This window comes from Notamacropus eugenii, chromosome 7 (assembly GCF_028372415.1).
Source record: "Notamacropus eugenii isolate mMacEug1 chromosome 7, mMacEug1.pri_v2, whole genome shotgun sequence".
NCBI classification, from domain to species: domain Eukaryota; kingdom Metazoa; phylum Chordata; class Mammalia; order Diprotodontia; family Macropodidae; genus Notamacropus; species Notamacropus eugenii.
The window spans coordinates 168,732,389-168,750,928 of record NC_092878.1 but is presented as its reverse complement, the minus strand read 5'-3'; the positions used below and the strand labels follow the sequence as shown (position 1 = coordinate 168,750,928).

Below are 18,540 nucleotides of genomic sequence, written 5' to 3'. Positions count from 1 at the left end.
GGACACCCATCAATGGGGGAATGGCTGAACAAGTTGTAGTATGTGATCATGATAGAATATTATTGTGCTATAAAAAATGACAAGGGAGGTGATTTCAGAAAAACCTGAAAAGACTTACACGAACTGATGCAGAGCTAAGTAAGCAGAACAAGAACATTGTACACAGCAACAGCAACATTATAACAAAGATCAGCTTTGAATAACTTAGCTATTCTCAGCAAGACAACCACAAAGGACTCATGATAAAAAATGCCATCCAGCTCCAGGGAAAGAACTGACAGAAGTCTGAGTGAAGACCAAGGCACACTTTTTTTGCCTTCATTCCATTTTCTTGCACAAAATGACTAATATGGAAGCATATTTTACATTATTTAACACATATAACCTATATCAGGTTGCTTACTGTCTCAAAGAGGTCGAAGGAGAAGGAGGGAAGAAGAGAATTGGGAACTCAAAATTAAAAAAAACAAATGTTAAAAATTGTTTTTACATGTAATTGGAAAAATACAACATAAAAATTAAAGGCATGTAGGACCAAAAAAATCAAGCTAAAATAGTTCACAGAGAGTCAGTAAAGCTGTAGAATATAATTTGTGAAAGCCTTGCCATTTCCTTCCTTTACCATCATCAGCACTGCTTTTCAGAAAGATTTTGTAAGGATGGGAAATTGGAATGAGTTTAGTGCTTTAAGGTCTCTTGACTTTTAGGGGATGCTAATTATGTCTTCAATTTTCCCCCCTTCTGTTTGGTTTCTTCCCCCTCTTTCACATAGCTTGAGAACTGACCAAACAAGCAAATAATCATTTATTATTGACTCCCCTCCCCCCCACACACATCATAAACATTCCTCAGGACCAAACCTCCTTTTCGGATTCTTGTTCTGGTCTCGCTGCTTTTCTTCCTTGTCTTCTGATGCCACTAATTCTTTATGAAGTACAAAATCTACTGTCACTGAAAAATAAAAAAAAAATTGACCTGTACTATTTTTTTCTATCCATTTGTCTTCATTCCAGCTGGGAGTACCTGACTTGGTTGGGTCTCATGCCAAATTTTCTGAAATCTCTCGGCCCTATGTTCTTGGATCCTTTGTGGTCCAATACTACTCATAATATCATAGATTTGGAGCTGGAAAGGAACCTTCAAGGTTATTTCCATTATTTACAGATGGTGAAACTGAGGCTGAGTAGTGACCTATCCAAGGTCATGCAGGTAATAAGTGGCAGAGTGTAACTCCAAATCTGCCACATTCTGCCACACAATCTTGCCTCCCATTCCCCTCTTCCTCCATAAGGTTTAATAAATGAGTTCATATTCTAAGCTGACTGCCCCATCTCTGCTTCCTAAGGAGAGGACATGATTACTGGATAAGGCTCTTTTGGCCTCTTTACTAGGGCCTTTGCTTTATGTTAGCAGTTCAGCTTCCACAGAGAATGATGTTAGTCTGTATTCATGTCTGTTCTTTTGTCCATTTTCCATTTTTCAGTGCCAATAGATTGACTTGTAGAATAGTTTGTTTTAATGTTTATTCTCCTAATTTGTATTGATCAGTAATAGGGCATTTCCTATTTCTGCTCAGATATAATTCAGTTCATTTGCTATGTTTCCAGCTTGCTGGCAAGTTTCTTCTGAAGAAACCAGTCATGATATTCTAGATGTGAGACTTCTGTGTGGTCCACGATGAATTTTTGGCTTTTATTTCAAACTGAACATTGAAGTAGATGCCATTTTAACTAAGTGAGCTCTTCTCTGAATTTCTCTGGCTTTCTCACCTTCTACAGAGGAGGCTGGCATGAGGTATTGTAGTTATTTTCATGGTATAAATACTTATCATGGCCCCTGCTATATGGAATAACCATGGCCCCCATGACATGCTGCTTCTAGTTGTCTTTGGCTGGATGATAGAGAGTATTGTCAGCCCCTTTGTCACTGGGAGAGCGTCTGGGCCATCCTTCAACTTCTCTTTTGATTTCCTTGTAAAGCAAGGACCTCAAGACTGATCTGATTTGCATTGACATCTTTTTGTGTTGTACATGTTTCATTTATCCTATTGTCTCTCCGTGGATTATCTTTGCAACAGCTTCACCCAGGGAAAGACTTTACTTTGTGGGGGTTTGGAAAGGAGACTAGAGAGCAAGGAAAAAATAGGACTAACAGTGTAATGTAGTGAACAACCAAAAAATACTGGGTTCAGAACCCAGCCCTGCTGTTTAATTCCCCATGTGACCTTGTATGAGACACTTTCCTTTTCTGGGAGGACTCGGTTTCCTCATCTAAAAAATGAAGGAAGTATAATGACTTATACTTTTCCTTCTGACATTGTGGTGCAGAGACAGTGTTGGATTCAAAGTCAGAAGCCTTGACAGTTTGGGATCCTAGCTCTACCTCTATGAGTTCTTGGACAATTTACTTCATGACTCTGTACCTCAGTTTCCTCATCTGAAAGTAAGAGTTTGGCCTAGAAGGTCTTAAATCTCCTATTCAGCCATAAAATTTCCCAGGTCTCCCAAGCCAAGGTAAAGAGAGAATGTGAATGGAGTATTCCACCCCCACCTTCCAGTAGTTTAATTTGATAATGGATTATTTGCCTTTCAATTGACTGACGTAGGTATTTGCATTCGTGGATTATGATTGGTTGGGTCAGTGGGATGTGTCCAGGAGGTATGAGGCAACCTCCTTTTAGAAAATGATGAAACCTTGTTTTTGAGGCTCTGGTACCATGACCTTCCCTGCAATGGGGTTTGGTTGAAACCTCCCCCCCACGAAAATCTCTTAAACAAACGGCCTGTTTGTTGACATAAGATAAATGAAATACAGACGATAAATAGTGCATGCTGGGAAGAGGGAGGGGTGGAGGGTCTGCACAAGTTTGCGAGAGTCACTTACTTTTCATACTTGTGCTCCTGCCTTTACTTACTGGCACAACTTTAAATATGTAGCCTAGACTTTGAGAGAGGATCCATAGGGTATGGGGCAGTTGACTGGCAGTGGAGTGAGGAAAATCTAGGCTTAGGTCCTGCCTCTGAAAACAGCAGCTGGGCCACCATGGGCAGGGCATTTCTCAGTGCTCTGAGCAACTTTCTCTAAGGCTACATGATAGGGCAGGGACATAGGGTAAAGAGTGAGTGCCCTGTCCCAGTGAGCTCCCTAAGTAAGGGTGCTACAGCTGCAGCCTCCAGTGAATGGATTCCCTCATTTCTTTTCTTTTTTAAACTTAATCTGGATGGAAATTCTGGTGCTTTAAAGCATGATAATGGGGGGAGGGGTAACCATTAATCTATGGATTTTATTATCCCATCCAGTTAGGAGGCACCAACTCTACGCTGGGCACTGTGTTGTGTGCTGGGGATATGCATAAAAGAAAATGCTTCTGTCCTGAAAGAGTTTACATCCTTCTGGGAGGTTATCACATGTAAGCAGATCACTACATGATATCCATCTATGTTTTACATCTACCTAATGTATGTGTGAAGGAGGCTTCTGATGACTCTTAAAGTGAGGGAAAGATGTGTGGGCAGGAAGAGCGATCCCAATTTTCTAACTTCTCTCCTGATGATAAGGGAAGCCCACATTAAGTCATTTAGTTCTTTAGTTTACAATCCCCTCCTTTGAGTCCAGTGTAAAGATTTCATTGATCTGGGGCCCACCCTTGGAGGTCAGTGAGCAGAGCCCTTGGTATGGGAACCAGCGGACACAGTGCTCAGGTCCATGTGGGACCTGTAGGATTTGGTGGTGTTGGCATACCAGGAACCTCAATAAGCGTGGTTATTTGTCTGTTTTGAGTCAGCAGGTAATAGGGGAGGTGGGGATATGTGGTGAACCACCGAGAAGTAAGTTAAACCCTGCCATCCGGGAAGGAAGATGGCATGGAGCCTCAGTGTAGAGAAAAGCCCTCCTCCATTCTTCCAGTTAGTGCAGTGGCTTTCCCTGAAGCCCATGGCGTGTGACCACAGACTTCAGAACCAGAGGAAGATGAACTTTTGCCCAACCACATCGAGAAGGGAAACAACTTGGCCAAAGTCATCCAACCAGTTAACTGACCCATCCTTGTTTACAGCCTAGAATCTCTCCATGCCTCAATGGGTCAGACAGGCATTGAGCATACTGAGATAAAAAAGAAAACAATTGCTTCTCAAGGAATCTACATGCTAGCTCAGGAAACATATGTCCATATAATTGTGTACAAAATACGCTGAGTTTGTCTACAAAGTGAGTGCAAAGTAATTTCCAAGGGGAGGAGTGCATGGGCAGGGAGTGGGATTAGGATAGGCTTTATGAAGGAAGGGGCATAGGACCTGAACTTTAAAGACACTCGGGGTGGGGTGGTTAAGAGGAGAGGGTCAGAAAAGAACATAACAGGCAAGGGGGACCAACAGGGCAAAGACCTGACTGAGTAAAGGAGAAAAATAACAAAATCCAGCTGGAAAAGTCGTCCCGTGGCTGGCCTGGAAAAGACCAAACCTCTAGGAGGACATTCTGTTTGATCTAGAGGCAGTAGGGAGCTAATGGAGTTTATGGAGTAGGGGGTGACAGACCTGATCAGACTTTTGCTTGAGGAAAATCTCTTAGCAGCAGTGTGAGGAGAATGAGGTTCAAAGGAGGGAGGAGAGACCATGTAGGAGGCTGTTTGCCTTAGTCCAGAGAAAGGGGATGGATGTCACCTGCCCCAGAAGAGTGGCGAGGAGATCATGCAAGAAGGGTCGTGGGGGCTGAATCCAGAGGCTTTAGCAACTGCTTTGCTTGGCTGTAGGGTGAGGGAGAGGCAAGGGAGAGTGGAGTGTGACACTGTGCCAGGGCCTGGATAACCGGGAGGGTGGCAATGTCTGGAGGATGGGTGAGTCTGATGAGAACCATGATGAGTTCAGCTTTGGACATATCATGTTTGGTTTGTTTGTGAGACGTTCAATTCAGAATGTCCAGGAGACATTGGTGATTGGGAACTGGAGCTCAGGAGAGGGAGACCAGGACTAGACAGAAAGACCCAAGGAAATGGAGCTCACCAAGGCTTCAAGGGTCAATGGGACATTATTGTGAGAGAAGAGTTGGGACCCCAGAGCAGAGCCCCCAACTACAGCCATACATGGTGTGGGCAGATGTCCAGGACATAGATGGAAGGACACAAAAAAGAGCAGTCAGACAAAGTGGAGGAAATGCAACAAGATAGTTGTCATGGAAACCCATGGGAGAAAAGGGGAGCCAGGCCACAGCAAATCTTACAGAGGTTTCCAGACACATGAGGACTGAGGCAGGGGGGTGCAATGGGGAGGGGAAGGAAAAAAGTGGCTGAGAGATTGAGCAACTGAGAGATCATTGGAGGAGAGAGAGATGGAAAGGGGAGGGAGACGAGAGGAGAGGACAGGGGAGGAGAGGAGAGGAGAAGAGACGAGAGGAAAGGACAGGGGAGGAGAGGACAGGGGAGGAGAGGAGAGGAGAGAAGAGGAGAAAAGAGGAGACGAGAGGAGTGGGGGAGAGGGAGAGGGAGATAAAGACAGACAGAGAGAGGAGAGGAGAACAAAGGGAGAGGAGATGGAAAAAAGAGGGAGAGGTATGGGAGAGGAGACAGACAGACAGACAAGAGAGGAGGAGAGAGAGAAAAGGGAGAGGAGAGAGGAGAGGAGAGGAAGGGAAGCACCCTGAAGTCCATGCCCACGCATTGGTCTGGGGAGGGGTGAGGTCTCTTACGCACAAAGCATACAAATTAACAGAAAACAAACACAGATTTGCGTTTGTTCTACAGCCCGGTCCCTAACACAGCCTTTGTCTCTGTCGTGGTCCCCATGGGTGCAGTCCCCAAGCTGCTGATCTCATTCTGCGTCACTTCATGCAGGTTTCTCCACATTTTTCTGTCTTACTCTTTTTTAATGGCATTTACCACATTTTTCCATTACTTTACTGCATGCTAATACTTTCTGCTATTCTCCAACAATTGGACATAGAGGTTGTTTGCAGGTGTTGGGGGGTTTGGTTTTGTTTTGTTTTACAAATATATTATGACTATTTTATATGTCTATGAAGATTTATCCACTGCTAATTCCTTTTTGCACTGTTTTGATATAAAATCCTGTGTGATTATCCTGTGATCAAAAGATAAATCAGTTTTGTGACTTCCATTGTATGTTGTTGGATTGATTTCTAAATTATTTGCACCAGTCTGCAGTTCCACCAATAATGTATTAAGTAGCCATTTTCCTCACAGCCTTGCTAATGTTAAAAGTTCTTTTTTTTTTTTTTTTTTTGCTGTTGTGCTATGTTGAGATTATCTTGGTTTGCATTTCTCTATCTATTAAGAAATTTGAGTATCTTTTTACATAGTAACAAATTTTGTTTTCCTCAAAAATTCTCAATTCATATTCTTTGACCTCTGAGGAGTGTTCGCCTGATGGCTGTCGGTTCATTAGCTTTAGCTGAGGATGATGAAATTGCTACCACTAACGCTTCCTTAAGGAAAAATGAGGATTTACCTCTCACTTTAGAGAGGTAAAGTGTTCTATGCAACATCATTTTTTGCCTACGTACAATCAAATCCATTTATTTTTGTCTCTAAATAATGCCTTCTGTTTCTTTGAAAATACCCCTCCTCTCTCCTTAGGACAAAAGTGTTATTCATTATTCCAGTTTTCGAGTTGGCAAATTCAGCTCTTTTACTATTTCATTGTTAGGTTGGTTTTTTCTTCCACCTCATAAAAACAAATAAAATGCCTTTGTTTTTATTTCTACCATTTAACCCAAACTTCACAAACCACCCGAAACAAAGTTTCTCTGCCTTATACTCAGAAGCACTTATGTTTTCTTTGATTTGGACTTTCTCTTTATGAAGTGGAAGTTTTGCTTGGAGATTACTTTGTGTCCCTTCTTCTACCGGCCTCCTCCTATTTAGGTGCTTCTGACTACCCTTTCTGAACTCCTCCACTTTCTCTTTCCTTTTCCTATTTTTTTGAAACATCGTTCTGGTTGAGCCAACTTGGTACTCTGGGAGTTCAGACGTTGTTTAGCAGCTGATCTATTTGGATTAGAGAAGTGTGCTTTGCTCTACACACTTCAGCTTTTGGCTGGTAGGGCCAGGAAGACCAGGTTTAGTCCAGTGAGGTCTTTCTTTCACCTTTTCAAAGTTTGCGTTCCAGATGTCCCTCTTGCCCTGAAGTGGCTGAGTTTGCTGGGTAGAGAGGATGCCAGATTCATGAGCCGTTCTTTGTTTTGCACATAATACACTTCCTTTCTCTGATTGTCTGATGCCCCCATTTAAAAATCCCCTGGGATTTTGAGGACTGTTGTTGGAGCTTTGTGATGGAAGCTTGGATTTTTCCCTTTCATGATAATGCTTAATAGAGTTTTAGCCATGCTATGTCTAGGTGTATTCAATCTTGGGTCCTGAGAATTCTGGTTGTATGTTGCAGCCTGTTTTTGCACGTTCTGGGAAGTTTTCTTTGACAATTTTTACTTCAGACTCTGTCCTTAATTTTCTGGGAAGTTGGGAGATAGAGGTTTTGAATTTTTCTCCACTTTGATTCTTTGTTAAACATTTAATAAGCACCTGCTGAGTGCTGCCAGGGTGCTACTGTCCCATGATGCTTCCCACTGAGAATGCTGCTTCATATTCTTTCATCCTTCTTGTCTTTGGGGGCTTTTCTGCATCTCTTTTCCCTCGGTACTTTGCCTTGGCTCTCATGCTGGTTTCTGCCATAGGAAGTCAGTTGTTAATCCTGTTGATCTGTTTGGGTTATCTTACTCATTATTTTCTTCCATTCAGTTTCAGGTAGTTTTTAATTCTGGGTTCTGATTCCAAATGGTTTTTTAAACCTTTGTACAAACTCTTCCTTCATTTGAGCTTGATATTTTCTGATGAGTCTTGAGACCTTTGGCTCAGATATGAGCTATGACTGCTTTTGATACCTTAAATTTTTCATATATTTTATTTTATTTTTCCTTTTTGTATAAATGTATTTATTTTTAGCTTTGTTTTCAAATCTCTTTTATGTTTTAATCTCTGAAAACAATGTTTAATTAATTTTAATCAAACCACCCCCCTACAAGTAACGCTTCTTGTACTACATTAAATTATCAATGTTTTATAACTAATCTCTCCAACCATCAAAAATAAGCATCCAATCGAAAAGTAATGACTGACACTTAATAAAATGCTAGTCACCAGTAAATTAAAATACAAAAAAGCTTTCAGAGTTCACAAGTGTTATATCAGCAAGACAAGTGACGCAAGCACATCCCATAAACATGGGTGCGTGTTGAGCTTTATAACGATCTGCTTTGAATCTTTACTTTGTAAATAAAACTAACCTTTTATCACTAACAATAAATTATGGGGTTGTTAATTAAATGGTCCTTAAATCTTAAAAGAAGCAAAATAAAAGAAATAATCCCAAGAACTGCTTTGTTTTGTCAGAACAAATCCTTTACAAAGTCATCTAAAACCCTTAATTTGAGTCATCCACTCATCCTCCATTAGTTTTTGCATTTAAAAAAAAAAACAACAGTCGTTTTCCTCAAGGGATATCATGCTTATCAGCCTGAACTTTTATTTTTCCTTTAACATTCTCAGAATGTCTACTCCTGAACATTTTGGTTTTTAAGGCACTACACAAAGAAGTTCCCTTTAAAACAAATTAACAGAAGTGATTTAGGGATGGCTCAGATCTCTTCTAAATTCTCTCTTCTCTTTTGGTTAATAAAGTAGAGGTGATCTGTTATTCAAGGGCCTAAAGCAAATTACATCCAAGGACATTTTCCTAAAAATCCAATGTTTGAAATAGCATTTCTTTAAAAAAAAAAAAGTAAATTAAAATTCAGTCCAAAATTCAGGTATTTAAAAAGAGGAAAAGTCCATGAGGTAAAAGAGGAAAATTGAAAGAAAATTTTAACCTATAAACCTTCTAAATCCTTTTTCAGATTATAAGTATTAGTAAGACTGGCATTAACATTGTAATTACACAGTTACGACAGAGCTTCCACACTCTTAACCCACATAACTTACATTTAAAATAAGTTAGCTCACTTTAAAAATATTGTCTCTGATCTAATTGGCCTTTAAATGTTTTTCCTCTGGGAAACATTAGCTGAACTTTGGCTTTTTCTATCCATCTGGGTAATTCTGGCTATTCTCTCACCCCCTATAAATGAGTTACTTTAAAAACCAAGATGGCTGCAATACTTCAAGTTTTGTTTTTCTCAAGCAGAGCCCAATAATAAGAGTTAATGGCAGTGAAGGGAAAGGACTAGATACGACACTATGCATGAAGATCACAAAATGGAGAGAATATTATGAACAGAAATTAAAGTTTAAGGCATGAAAGAAGTCAAGTAGTACCATCTATAAGAAAAGGCCAGAAAGCACATGGAAAATTGACAGCCATAGTTCTGAACTATTTTAAAAATTCAAAAATCAGTAGAATTCAGGGCACAGAAGTAGATATAAAATGGAAGACAGTACAATAATATGACCCTAATAAGAAACTTCTTTTTAATAAATAATCCCCAATAAAATGAAGTTTCACAAAATCTCTTCTTAAAACGATACATTACACCACACATAGCAAACACAAATCCTACCATTTCTTCCTTTCAGAGCATCAGACTGCCAAGGTTTCACACAATGTACGTTACTTCTCCATGGCATCTAAGTCTAGCGACATTAGTTTAAAGTCAGAAATAGAGAATCTGTAGCCACTAGAATGATCTCTGTTCTCAGCAGCAGCCGATGACTTAGAGCTACCAGTCAGTTTTTACTTATGTACATATATTTCCATTATAAAAAAACTGAAGATCCTCCTCTGCTCTCTACTTGTATTGTAGCCTGTTTCACATAATTCAACATATTTAAAAAATCTTGATTTTTAAATGAACCTTTTTGGTGCTGCTCCATGATGAATCTAATGTAACTCTAATTGAAGCCTAAAATGGCTACTACCTTATATTATATAAACTAATTCACAGCTATTGGGAAAATTTTCTTAAGCCAACCAAATACAAGGCCACCACAACGATAAAGAGGAGTGGAATACAAGGAAAAAGTGAACAAGGAAATAAAATGACTTTGGATCAGCGGTCATTAGTTGTCTTGCTTTCTGGCATAGGAAAGAAACTCTCTTCTTTGAGTTTCCAATGTTTGGGTAAATCCAGCTGTCTCTTAACTTCTTCAGTATCATCTTGAGTTGCTGAAATAAGGTCATCAATCGAACTCCAGTTTTTCTCTGGTCTGATGTAGCCAGTAATGACTACACTAAGGATTTCCCATAGAAGTCGTCTTTGAAGGTACGTCTAATGGGAGTTTCCACCAACTTTTTAGTATTCTTGCAATATGGGGTCCATCCTATGCTTAAAACCATCTTATGGACATCTCCATTTCCAACAGAGGCCCAACCAGAGTAAATTCCAGTAGAAAAATCACTTGGAAGATTATCTACTACATGGTCCAGAACGTTAGCTGTAGGGATGCCAGACTCCTTGGAGCCATGTCCGAAGCCTCACTTTACTTCTGCAGAAATAAGGCAGGTGCTTCATCCCGCTGCTGACTCCAGGCTCTAGGAATGGCCAGAACAAAGCATCTGGGGGAGCCACCATAAAACTCAGGGCAATGTTTCCCCCGACCAGTCAGGAGTGGAGGGAGAGGAATTCTGAAGGGCTTGAGGCTGGCAGGGACCAGGTGCTCTAGTCTCCAACAGCCCTGCTGGAACGCTGTGGGCAAATGGTGCATGCCGCTGACCCAACAAAAGTCACAGTAGCTCCCAGGTTTTGATATATCTTAGAAAGTGTATTGTCAGTCTTCTTAACTTCGCTCTTAGTTCTAGTTGGTTGATTTAATTCCTTTGGTTTTTTTTGTTGAGTTTCTTTTTGACATTCTTTCTTGGTGTTTGAAAACTATGAGCAACCTGTCTTTCCTTGACCGTCCCATTCCTCCATCATGACCAGAAAACCCAAGAGTTTTCTCTACAATGCCACTCTGCAGTGTACTCTGCTTACTAGGTCAGGGAAGGGTGTCCTATATTTAGGAATTACCTGACTCCCATGACATAGCTGCCTCCTTTCCCCTTCCCCCAATCAATAAGGTGTTATTGTAATCATCTTGGTGCTGATTTGAAGAACTCAGTATTGGATTTCTAGGACGAGCCTAGAACAAGAAAAAGCCTGAGTTCATTTCTAGATTCCCCAGTTGTGAGCCATGTGACTGAGCCTTGGTGTTCTCATCTGCTATGCACAGGCCCTGGCCCAGGACCTAGGACACAGGATCTGCTGGGTGGACTTGAATGCAGTCTCTTGCCATGTGACTTCAAACTCCTAAAACAATCCCTCCATAGTTTCCCACTGAACCTTGTGAGAGCTTTCCTCCCACTGGTGCAGATCAGGAGCCCTCCTCCCTCTCTCTGCCTGTTCATTTCTTACCCAGGTCTTTCTGTAGACAATTTGTCCAACCCATGGGAGGTCTTTGACTGCGCAGCTGTCACACTTGATCAGCACCTACGCAAAAGTGGAATGTTAGAGACTTGTATTCTAATCTCTCTGTAGCTGGTAGTCATAATGGAAGGGAATAGGGTGGGGTCCAACCTGGGAGCATTTTCTGCCTGGAAAAATGTTTCTGCATTTGAGTGGGAGCCTCCTCCCTGCTAATCAAGCCATATTTTAAGATTCTCTTGTCCCCATGAGGACAGATAATAAGAGCTGCCTCTTGGACTTTTTCTTCATTTGCTCCATATTTCGAGGTTACCATTCCTCCCCATATGACAGCAATGGAAGGATAGCTGGTTCTCATGATACCCAAGGAAGCCTATGATGGATGGGGGCTCACTTCCCAAAGTTAGATCTGCTAATCCTAGCTTGAAGAAGCCTTGGCTAGGTCTGCTGACGAATTGTGTGGCCTCCCTCTCTGGGCCTCGGTTTCCTTCATTGTAAAATGAGGGGTTTGAGCTGAGTTGTTGAGATGATAGGATCATAGAGTTAGAGTGGGATGGATCCCTTAGGCCATGGTTTCTAGCCTCCTTGTTTTACACATGAAGAAACTGAGGTCAGAAAAGACATAGAATTGGGGCCTCTTCCCACCTGTGGCGTCTTAGAAAAATTCCTTAATCTCTTGCTTCAAGTTTTTGTGGCTTTCTCAAGGTTTCATGGATTGGAAGAGGCTGAACTGAGCTTTGGATACATGGCCTCTGATATCAAATCCAACATTCTTTCCCTGCCCCAAACCCTTTGATTTTGTGAGATGCTGGTAGCTGCCTCCCAGGGCTCAGGTCCACTTGGAGAGATGCAATCTCGTCCTGAGTCTCCTCGACAATCAGTCATGCAGGCAGTCTCCTTTGAGTAATTACCCTCATCTTGAAAATCCCTCGTTCATTTTAGGCCAAGTGGTTATTTCTTGCCCTATGGAGAGATCAGTAGCCCAGAGCAGTTACAGACCCAGGACACTGGGATATGATGGGGAGGAGAGAGGCTCCAGGATACCTGAGGCAGATACTGGGGAGGCTAACACCCAGGGAAGACAGAGTGAGGCCCCATGTCATCAGGAGAGGCAGCTCAGTTCACCTTGGGACCCAGTCCTGGGGGACCTTGGTGAGGCTTTTCCCCACTAAATGTACCTATATGGGAGCAAGGTAAGGCAGAAACCAAGGAATGACACATATGGTGCTGGGAGAAGGCTTGCTGCTAGCCATCTCCGCTAATCTTAGGATGCAGTGAGAATGTGTGTAAAGACCATGTCGGGGTGCAAAGGACTGTGTAGCAGGTCCCAGCTAACCGGACTGTGGCAGTGTCCTGGCCTGAATGACAGGGAGCAGGCAGACACAATATTCAGTCCTGGGGACTGCGGGTCGGGCTTTGGGGAGCAGGTGAGGGAAATATTCCTACTCATAGCTTGGTTCCCTGCTCACAACAGAGAAGACATGTTTTCTCTCCCTGCCTCTTGCAATTCTCGGTCGTGCTCCTGTACATGGGCAAACCTGGGAACACCAGCCAAGGGTCTTGCTCACCTCTTGCCTCCCCTTTATTTCCTGGCTACAAATCACTCCAAGGTGGGGGACAGTTGGTATAGGGCTTGGGTGTCTCACCTCCATCACTCTCTTGCTGCCTCACACCTGGTGGTCCTGGCTTCCTTCGTGCTGTTGTGGCTGCATGTGTCTTTCCTGTCTGGGCCTGTTAGGACAGCATCACCAGCCAAGAATGAGGGGAGGGGAGTGGGACAGAGGCTTCCCCGGGAGGATGGAGTGAGGGGGCTATTTTAGCCATTTGGAGAGTTCTGTGAGACAGAAGTGGAGACCAAAGGCCAGGGATTGTAGCTGTCCTCACTGCCTAATGACACAGTCAGAATGGCTGTAGATCAAGCGCCAGGGGTGCCCGCAGTCATTAACCCCTCACAGCCCCTTTTGGTTCTTGTGCTTTCCACTGCCTGTCCTGCTAGACCAAGCATTCTCTCCTTCTAAGAGAAGTGGATATGCCTTTTGGAGAAGTCACCACAAGCTGAGAAATCCCATCAGGGTCTGTGAGAGCCTGGCATCTAGCCTTGGTAGTCAGCCAAGCCTGGGTTCAATCCATCCATCCATCCATCCATCTATCAAAGTGCCAGCATGAGTCAGTTGGAAGGGGGGCGACTTTAAGGAGGTGGTCTCTCTGCCCTCCCCAGCCTGGGTTGCAGACGGGGACTTTTGCTGGTCTCCACCCATACATCAGTGCGCAGGACGAGGGCTGGCCTTTCCAGAGTTCACCAGCTGATGCACTGCCCCTTGAGGCAGGGAAGTGGACATCCTCACCCTTGTGCCTCCCAGGGAAGTGTCCTGGAATAAGTGGGCAGCACGCACTCTCCCTAAGCCACTAGGTGTCACTGCCAGCTTGAGCTAGCTGCCCAGGCATCTCGTTACTTAATGTTCTGGGTGGGGTAGGGATGTGGCCTTCTCATAATGGGCATTGAGTACAGAAGGGGTTGCGTATGGCATAATGGACAGAGCCCTGGGCCCTGGAGTTGGCAAGACCTGAGTTCAGATTCTGCTTCAGGTGGTTCCTAGCTGCGTGACCCTGGGCGGGTCACTGAACCTCTCCCTGCCTCAGTTTCCTCAGATGTGAAATGGAAACAGCAATGGCCCCTCCCAGGACTGTTGGGAGGACCCAGTGATATTGCTATTTGTAAAGAGCTGGCGCCCATGCCTGGCATGTAGGAATACTTCATGAGAACTGCCTGGCCAGCCTAATATTCTCGTGGAGGTGAAGGACAGTCCCCTCCCTCTTCCTGGCAGCTGCATCCCTCTTGGTTGGCTTTGGAGGAGGGATCTGAAGAATGCCCCTAACAGACAGACCCACCTGATGGGTCCTGGCAGTCCAAGGTCCCTCCATGTCCCCTCCATCCTCCCCCACACTCCCTCTTGTCCCCTCTCCCAAAAAGCTTTACCCAGTGTTTGTTGAATGACTGAGTAATGTTAAATCTGCTTTGGGTCTTTGCTTTTCCCATAGGTCACTGCCCACAAGATGATTCCCTGTAGAGCCGTGCTCACCTTCGCCCGGTGCCTCCTCCGGAGGAAAGTCGTCACCTTTGATAGCCTGGAGGACTCCAAGCTCTGCCGCTGCCTGACCACAGTGGACCTGATCGCCCTTGGGGTGGGCAGCACACTTGGAGCTGGTGTCTACGTCCTGGCTGGAGAGGTGGCCAAGTCCAGCTCCGGTCCCAGTATCGTTCTGTCCTTCCTCATCGCGGCCCTGGCCTCCGTTATGGCTGGTCTGTGCTATGCAGAGTTTGGGGCCCGTGTCCCCAAGACGGGCTCAGCATACTTGTACACCTATGTCACTGTGGGAGAGCTGTGGGCCTTCATCACAGGCTGGAATCTCCTCTTGTCTTATGTCATAGGTGGGTCTGGGCAGTGGGCAGACCTGCTGAGCTGGTTTAGTCAGCGAGCACATATCAGGCACTGTGCCCAGCCTGGGGCAGAAACAGTCCCTGCCTACCCTCAGGGAGCCCCCATCCAAAGGGGGGATACGGAACGGGGACAGGCCAGGGCTCCTGGAAAGAAAGAAGGCCCCACAGTGCTCTGGAAGTGGCTGGCTTTGTTGCCATGGGCTCTTCCAGGATACGTGTGGCCTGTGGCCCTGGTCTGGGGGGGGAACGTCCTGTCTGTTTCTCTCCAAGAATGATTCCTGGTGCTAACTGGATGTCCCTCATGTCCCCACTGTTCTTGTGAAGGAACCTCCAGCGTGGCCCGGGCGTGGAGTGGCACCTTTGATGAGTTGCTCAACAAGGAGATTAGCAAATTCTTCCGGAGTCGCCTCAACATGCATTTCCCAGGGCTCGCAGAGTACCCCGACTTTTTCGCCGTGTGTCTCATCCTCCTCCTATCGGGTAAAGTGTCAGGTTGTCAGTTGATTCCTTTCCACCTTATTAAGCCCCTCTTTGTGTGCCAAGCAGTGGGGATACCAAGGCAAAAGTGTCTAAGCTGTGGAGACCACACATATGGAGAGAGCCCCACACAGGGGCCCCTAGCCAACAGAAGGGGGTCCAGTAAAGGCAGCCCTCGAGGAAACTAGGAATTCCAAGAGGCAGAATGGAGTGGGGAACAGTACAGCAGTGAGGGTGGCAGACCCTGTGTGAGTCCCAGGGGGCACACCATGGATGGGGAGAAGGAGAGTCATGCACTAAGAGGCAGGTTGGAGTGAAAGCTAACATGGCCTCTGACACCCTTTCTCTCCAGCTCTGCTTAGGATGTCAACTCGATGCCTGCCCCTTTCAAGGCTGCTCTTGATAGATGGGCACTAGGCTGCCCTCCATGGGCACATCCCTTCCCCCAGAGCAGTTCAATGAGAAGTGTTGGTCAGCTCAGCCCATGCACCCCAGGGTCCCTGGCGCCAGGACACCACTGCCTTTCCCTCAATGCCCGCCCTTATCTTTTGCAGGTCTCTTGTCATTTGGAGTCAAAGAGTCAGCCTGGGTGAATAAAATCTTCACAGCAGTTAATGTCTTAGTCCTGATCTTTGTCATCATTTCGGGATTTGTGAAAGGCCATATCGCAAACTGGAAGATCAGCGAGGACTTCCTCAAAAATATCTCTGTTGCCACCCAGTAAGTGGACCCTCAGCCCTTCTCAAGGGGCATTGTGGGACTAAACCCTGGCTTAGGAGGTACAAATCCCACCTCTGACTCAGAACCAGGCCTTCTCTGGCCTCAGTTTCCCTCTCTGTGAAAGGAAAGCATTGGACTCCCTGACGTCTGAGGTGCCCTTTCTGATCTTATGTTTCTTTGGGTCCTTCCTAATTGTCCTCGAGAGCCTTTCTGCCCTCTCCACACACACACACACACACACACACACACACACACACATACACACACACACACACACACACACCCACAGACAGATCTATATGCACTTTCAGCCACCAGCAAGGTCAGCAAGGATGGATGTGGCATTTGCCTGGTTTGGGGGAGAAAGTTTGCTGCTCTCTGATCCCCACCCCTCCCAGTTGCCTCTGTTTCCCCAGGGGCAAAGTGAGGGGGTTGGCTCACATAACCCTTGTGGGTCCCTTCTAGCTTGGCATCCATGCTCTATTTTGTGTCCCCTCCCCACTCTCAATCTGGGTCAGCCAGGCTGGCTCCCACCTCTGCAGCTTCCAGTCAAGCCCTAGCTGGGACCCAAGCTTTCCTGGAATCTCCATCCACCTCTGGCAGGGATTCTGAGGTCCTGCTTTGAGAAGAGGGGACTGCATTGGTTCTAAATAGGACCAGATTGCAGATAAACTCTCTTTCCTCCCTCCCTAGCAACAGAGGGGAAAGCAAATGGGGAAAAGTTACTCCCCAGGAGTCATGGGGATCTTCTTAGAGAGAGTAGCATCTGAGGTGGGCCTTAAAGACTGAGGAGAAATTCAGTGGCAGAAAAGAAAGGGAGTCATTTTAGGCATCAGCAAGAGGCACTAGTCGAGGCCAGGAAATGCAGGGAGTGTCCCAGGTCAGGGGTGGTCAACATGGACCAGAGCAGAGACTATGTAGAGTGGTTGTTCGGTCCTGATCAACCCTTCGTGACCCCCTTTGGGGTTTGCTTGGCAAAGATGCTGGAGTGGTTTGCCTTTTCCTTCTCCGTTGGAGCCATTTTGTCAGGCAATCAAAGCTTAAGGGCTTGCCCAGGTCACACCACTCAGGCTGGATTTGAACTTTCCAACCCTGGGCCCGGCGCTCTATCCACTGAGCCAATGGCAGACTATGTAGAGGGACAGTAATAATTAAATGTACGTGACAAAGGTAAATACTAGGAAAGATAAGAGGTAAAGAATCCCAGATTTGTAAGAAGCCTCATAGTGTGGGGGGCGAGTCCTGCATTCAGGCTCAGGAAAACCTGGGTTCAGATCCTGTCACAAACCCTGGGAAAGATGCTTCAGCTCCGACTCAGTTTCTTCATCTGTAAAATGAGCTAATAAAGCCTCTCTTCCTTTCTTAGGGAGGCCAGATATATGGTCACATGGGAAGGGTTTTCGCTGATCTTAAAGCAGTATGGGAATGTAATTACTGTAGCGATCACTGGACAGATCTAGGCCCACGGTCCAGTGCACAAGAGGAAGATGAAAGACTAGCCTGCAGTTGTCCACCACCTGCTCCTCTGGGGGAGGGTGACCTTTAAAAGACTCTAGAGACGTCATTTCTGGGTAGTTCAATCATTTTTTAACAGCACCGGCATTTTAACAAAAGGATGGTCATTTGGCCAGCTCTCTCTCAGGTCAAAGACGAGCTTGGTGGCCGGCTCTCCGGCTCGGCTCGCTGTTTCAGGCCTTTCAAAGAGCAGGTGTTCCTTTGGCAATCAGCTCTGATTGGCTAATGATTAAGGACAGAATGAGTATTACATCCTGGTTCAGTCATTGACTTGTTAAGTAAGCCTCAGGCTCTCCGGCAATGTTCCACAAATTAACCCAACCCACACCAGGATGGCCCACAGGGCTGCCCCACCTGGGTAGGGTCTGGAAAGGGGCAGAGACCACATCCTTGAAATGAGGCTAACAGATAAAGGGAGGACACCTCATTATTCTTAATGGTCACTTCTCTCTGGAGTGTGCCTGAAGCTGGCCCGGGCTGCTTGGCCATGTCTCCTCCAGAGTGGAGGTATCTTCATCTCTAATTATCAGACATGTTTCGTGCTTAGGACCACAGGATGACCAGTATTGATAGGGACTACAGAGGTCACTGAGTCCAGCCCCCTAGCATACAGGTGGGGAGGTCGAGACACAGAATGGGACTCCAGGTAGAGTTCCAAGTGGCCTCACAGACCACCTGGTTCCACACCCTCTGAGGCCCCGAGGGTTTCAGTAAAGACTAAATTGAAAGCCCCCTGCTGCCCTCACTTGCTGTGGACTAAGCAGTGGGGCCAACAGTCCTGTCTACACCTTCCCCATCTCTAGAGATCCATCTACAAATAGAACAAGCCACTACGGGGTTGGAGGCTTCATGCCCTTCGGCCTTAAGGGGACCCTGGCCGGGGCTGCCACTTGCTTCTATGCCTTCGTGGGTTTTGATTGCATCGCCACGACTGGTAAGAAACCTCTCCGATCTTGCCCAGGGAGGTGGGGCACCCATGGGGATGCTGGAGG

At 45.4% G+C, this 18,540-nt stretch overlaps 1 protein-coding gene and 1 pseudogene across 2 annotated transcripts in view; one reads left to right on the top strand and one right to left on the bottom strand.

The window, feature by feature from the left end:
* Nucleotides 1–5,732: 5,732 nt before the first annotated feature.
* Nucleotides 5,733–18,540, top strand: part of SLC7A2 (solute carrier family 7 member 2) — a 29,373-nt gene continuing 16,565 nt past the window's right edge. For both annotated transcript variants that reach the window (XM_072625640.1, XM_072625639.1), the window contains exons 1-5: nucleotides 5,733–5,824; nucleotides 14,437–14,827; nucleotides 15,161–15,316; nucleotides 15,868–16,033; nucleotides 18,352–18,482. In XM_072625640.1, coding sequence (XP_072481741.1) covers nucleotides 5,819–5,824; nucleotides 14,437–14,827; nucleotides 15,161–15,316; nucleotides 15,868–16,033; nucleotides 18,352–18,482 — 850 coding nt within the window. In that variant the 5' untranslated portion in view covers nucleotides 5,733–5,818. The remainder of the gene's footprint in view (nucleotides 5,825–14,436; nucleotides 14,828–15,160; nucleotides 15,317–15,867; nucleotides 16,034–18,351; nucleotides 18,483–18,540) is intronic.
* LOC140515037 (riboflavin kinase pseudogene) lies at nucleotides 5,805–14,613 on the bottom strand (annotated as a pseudogene).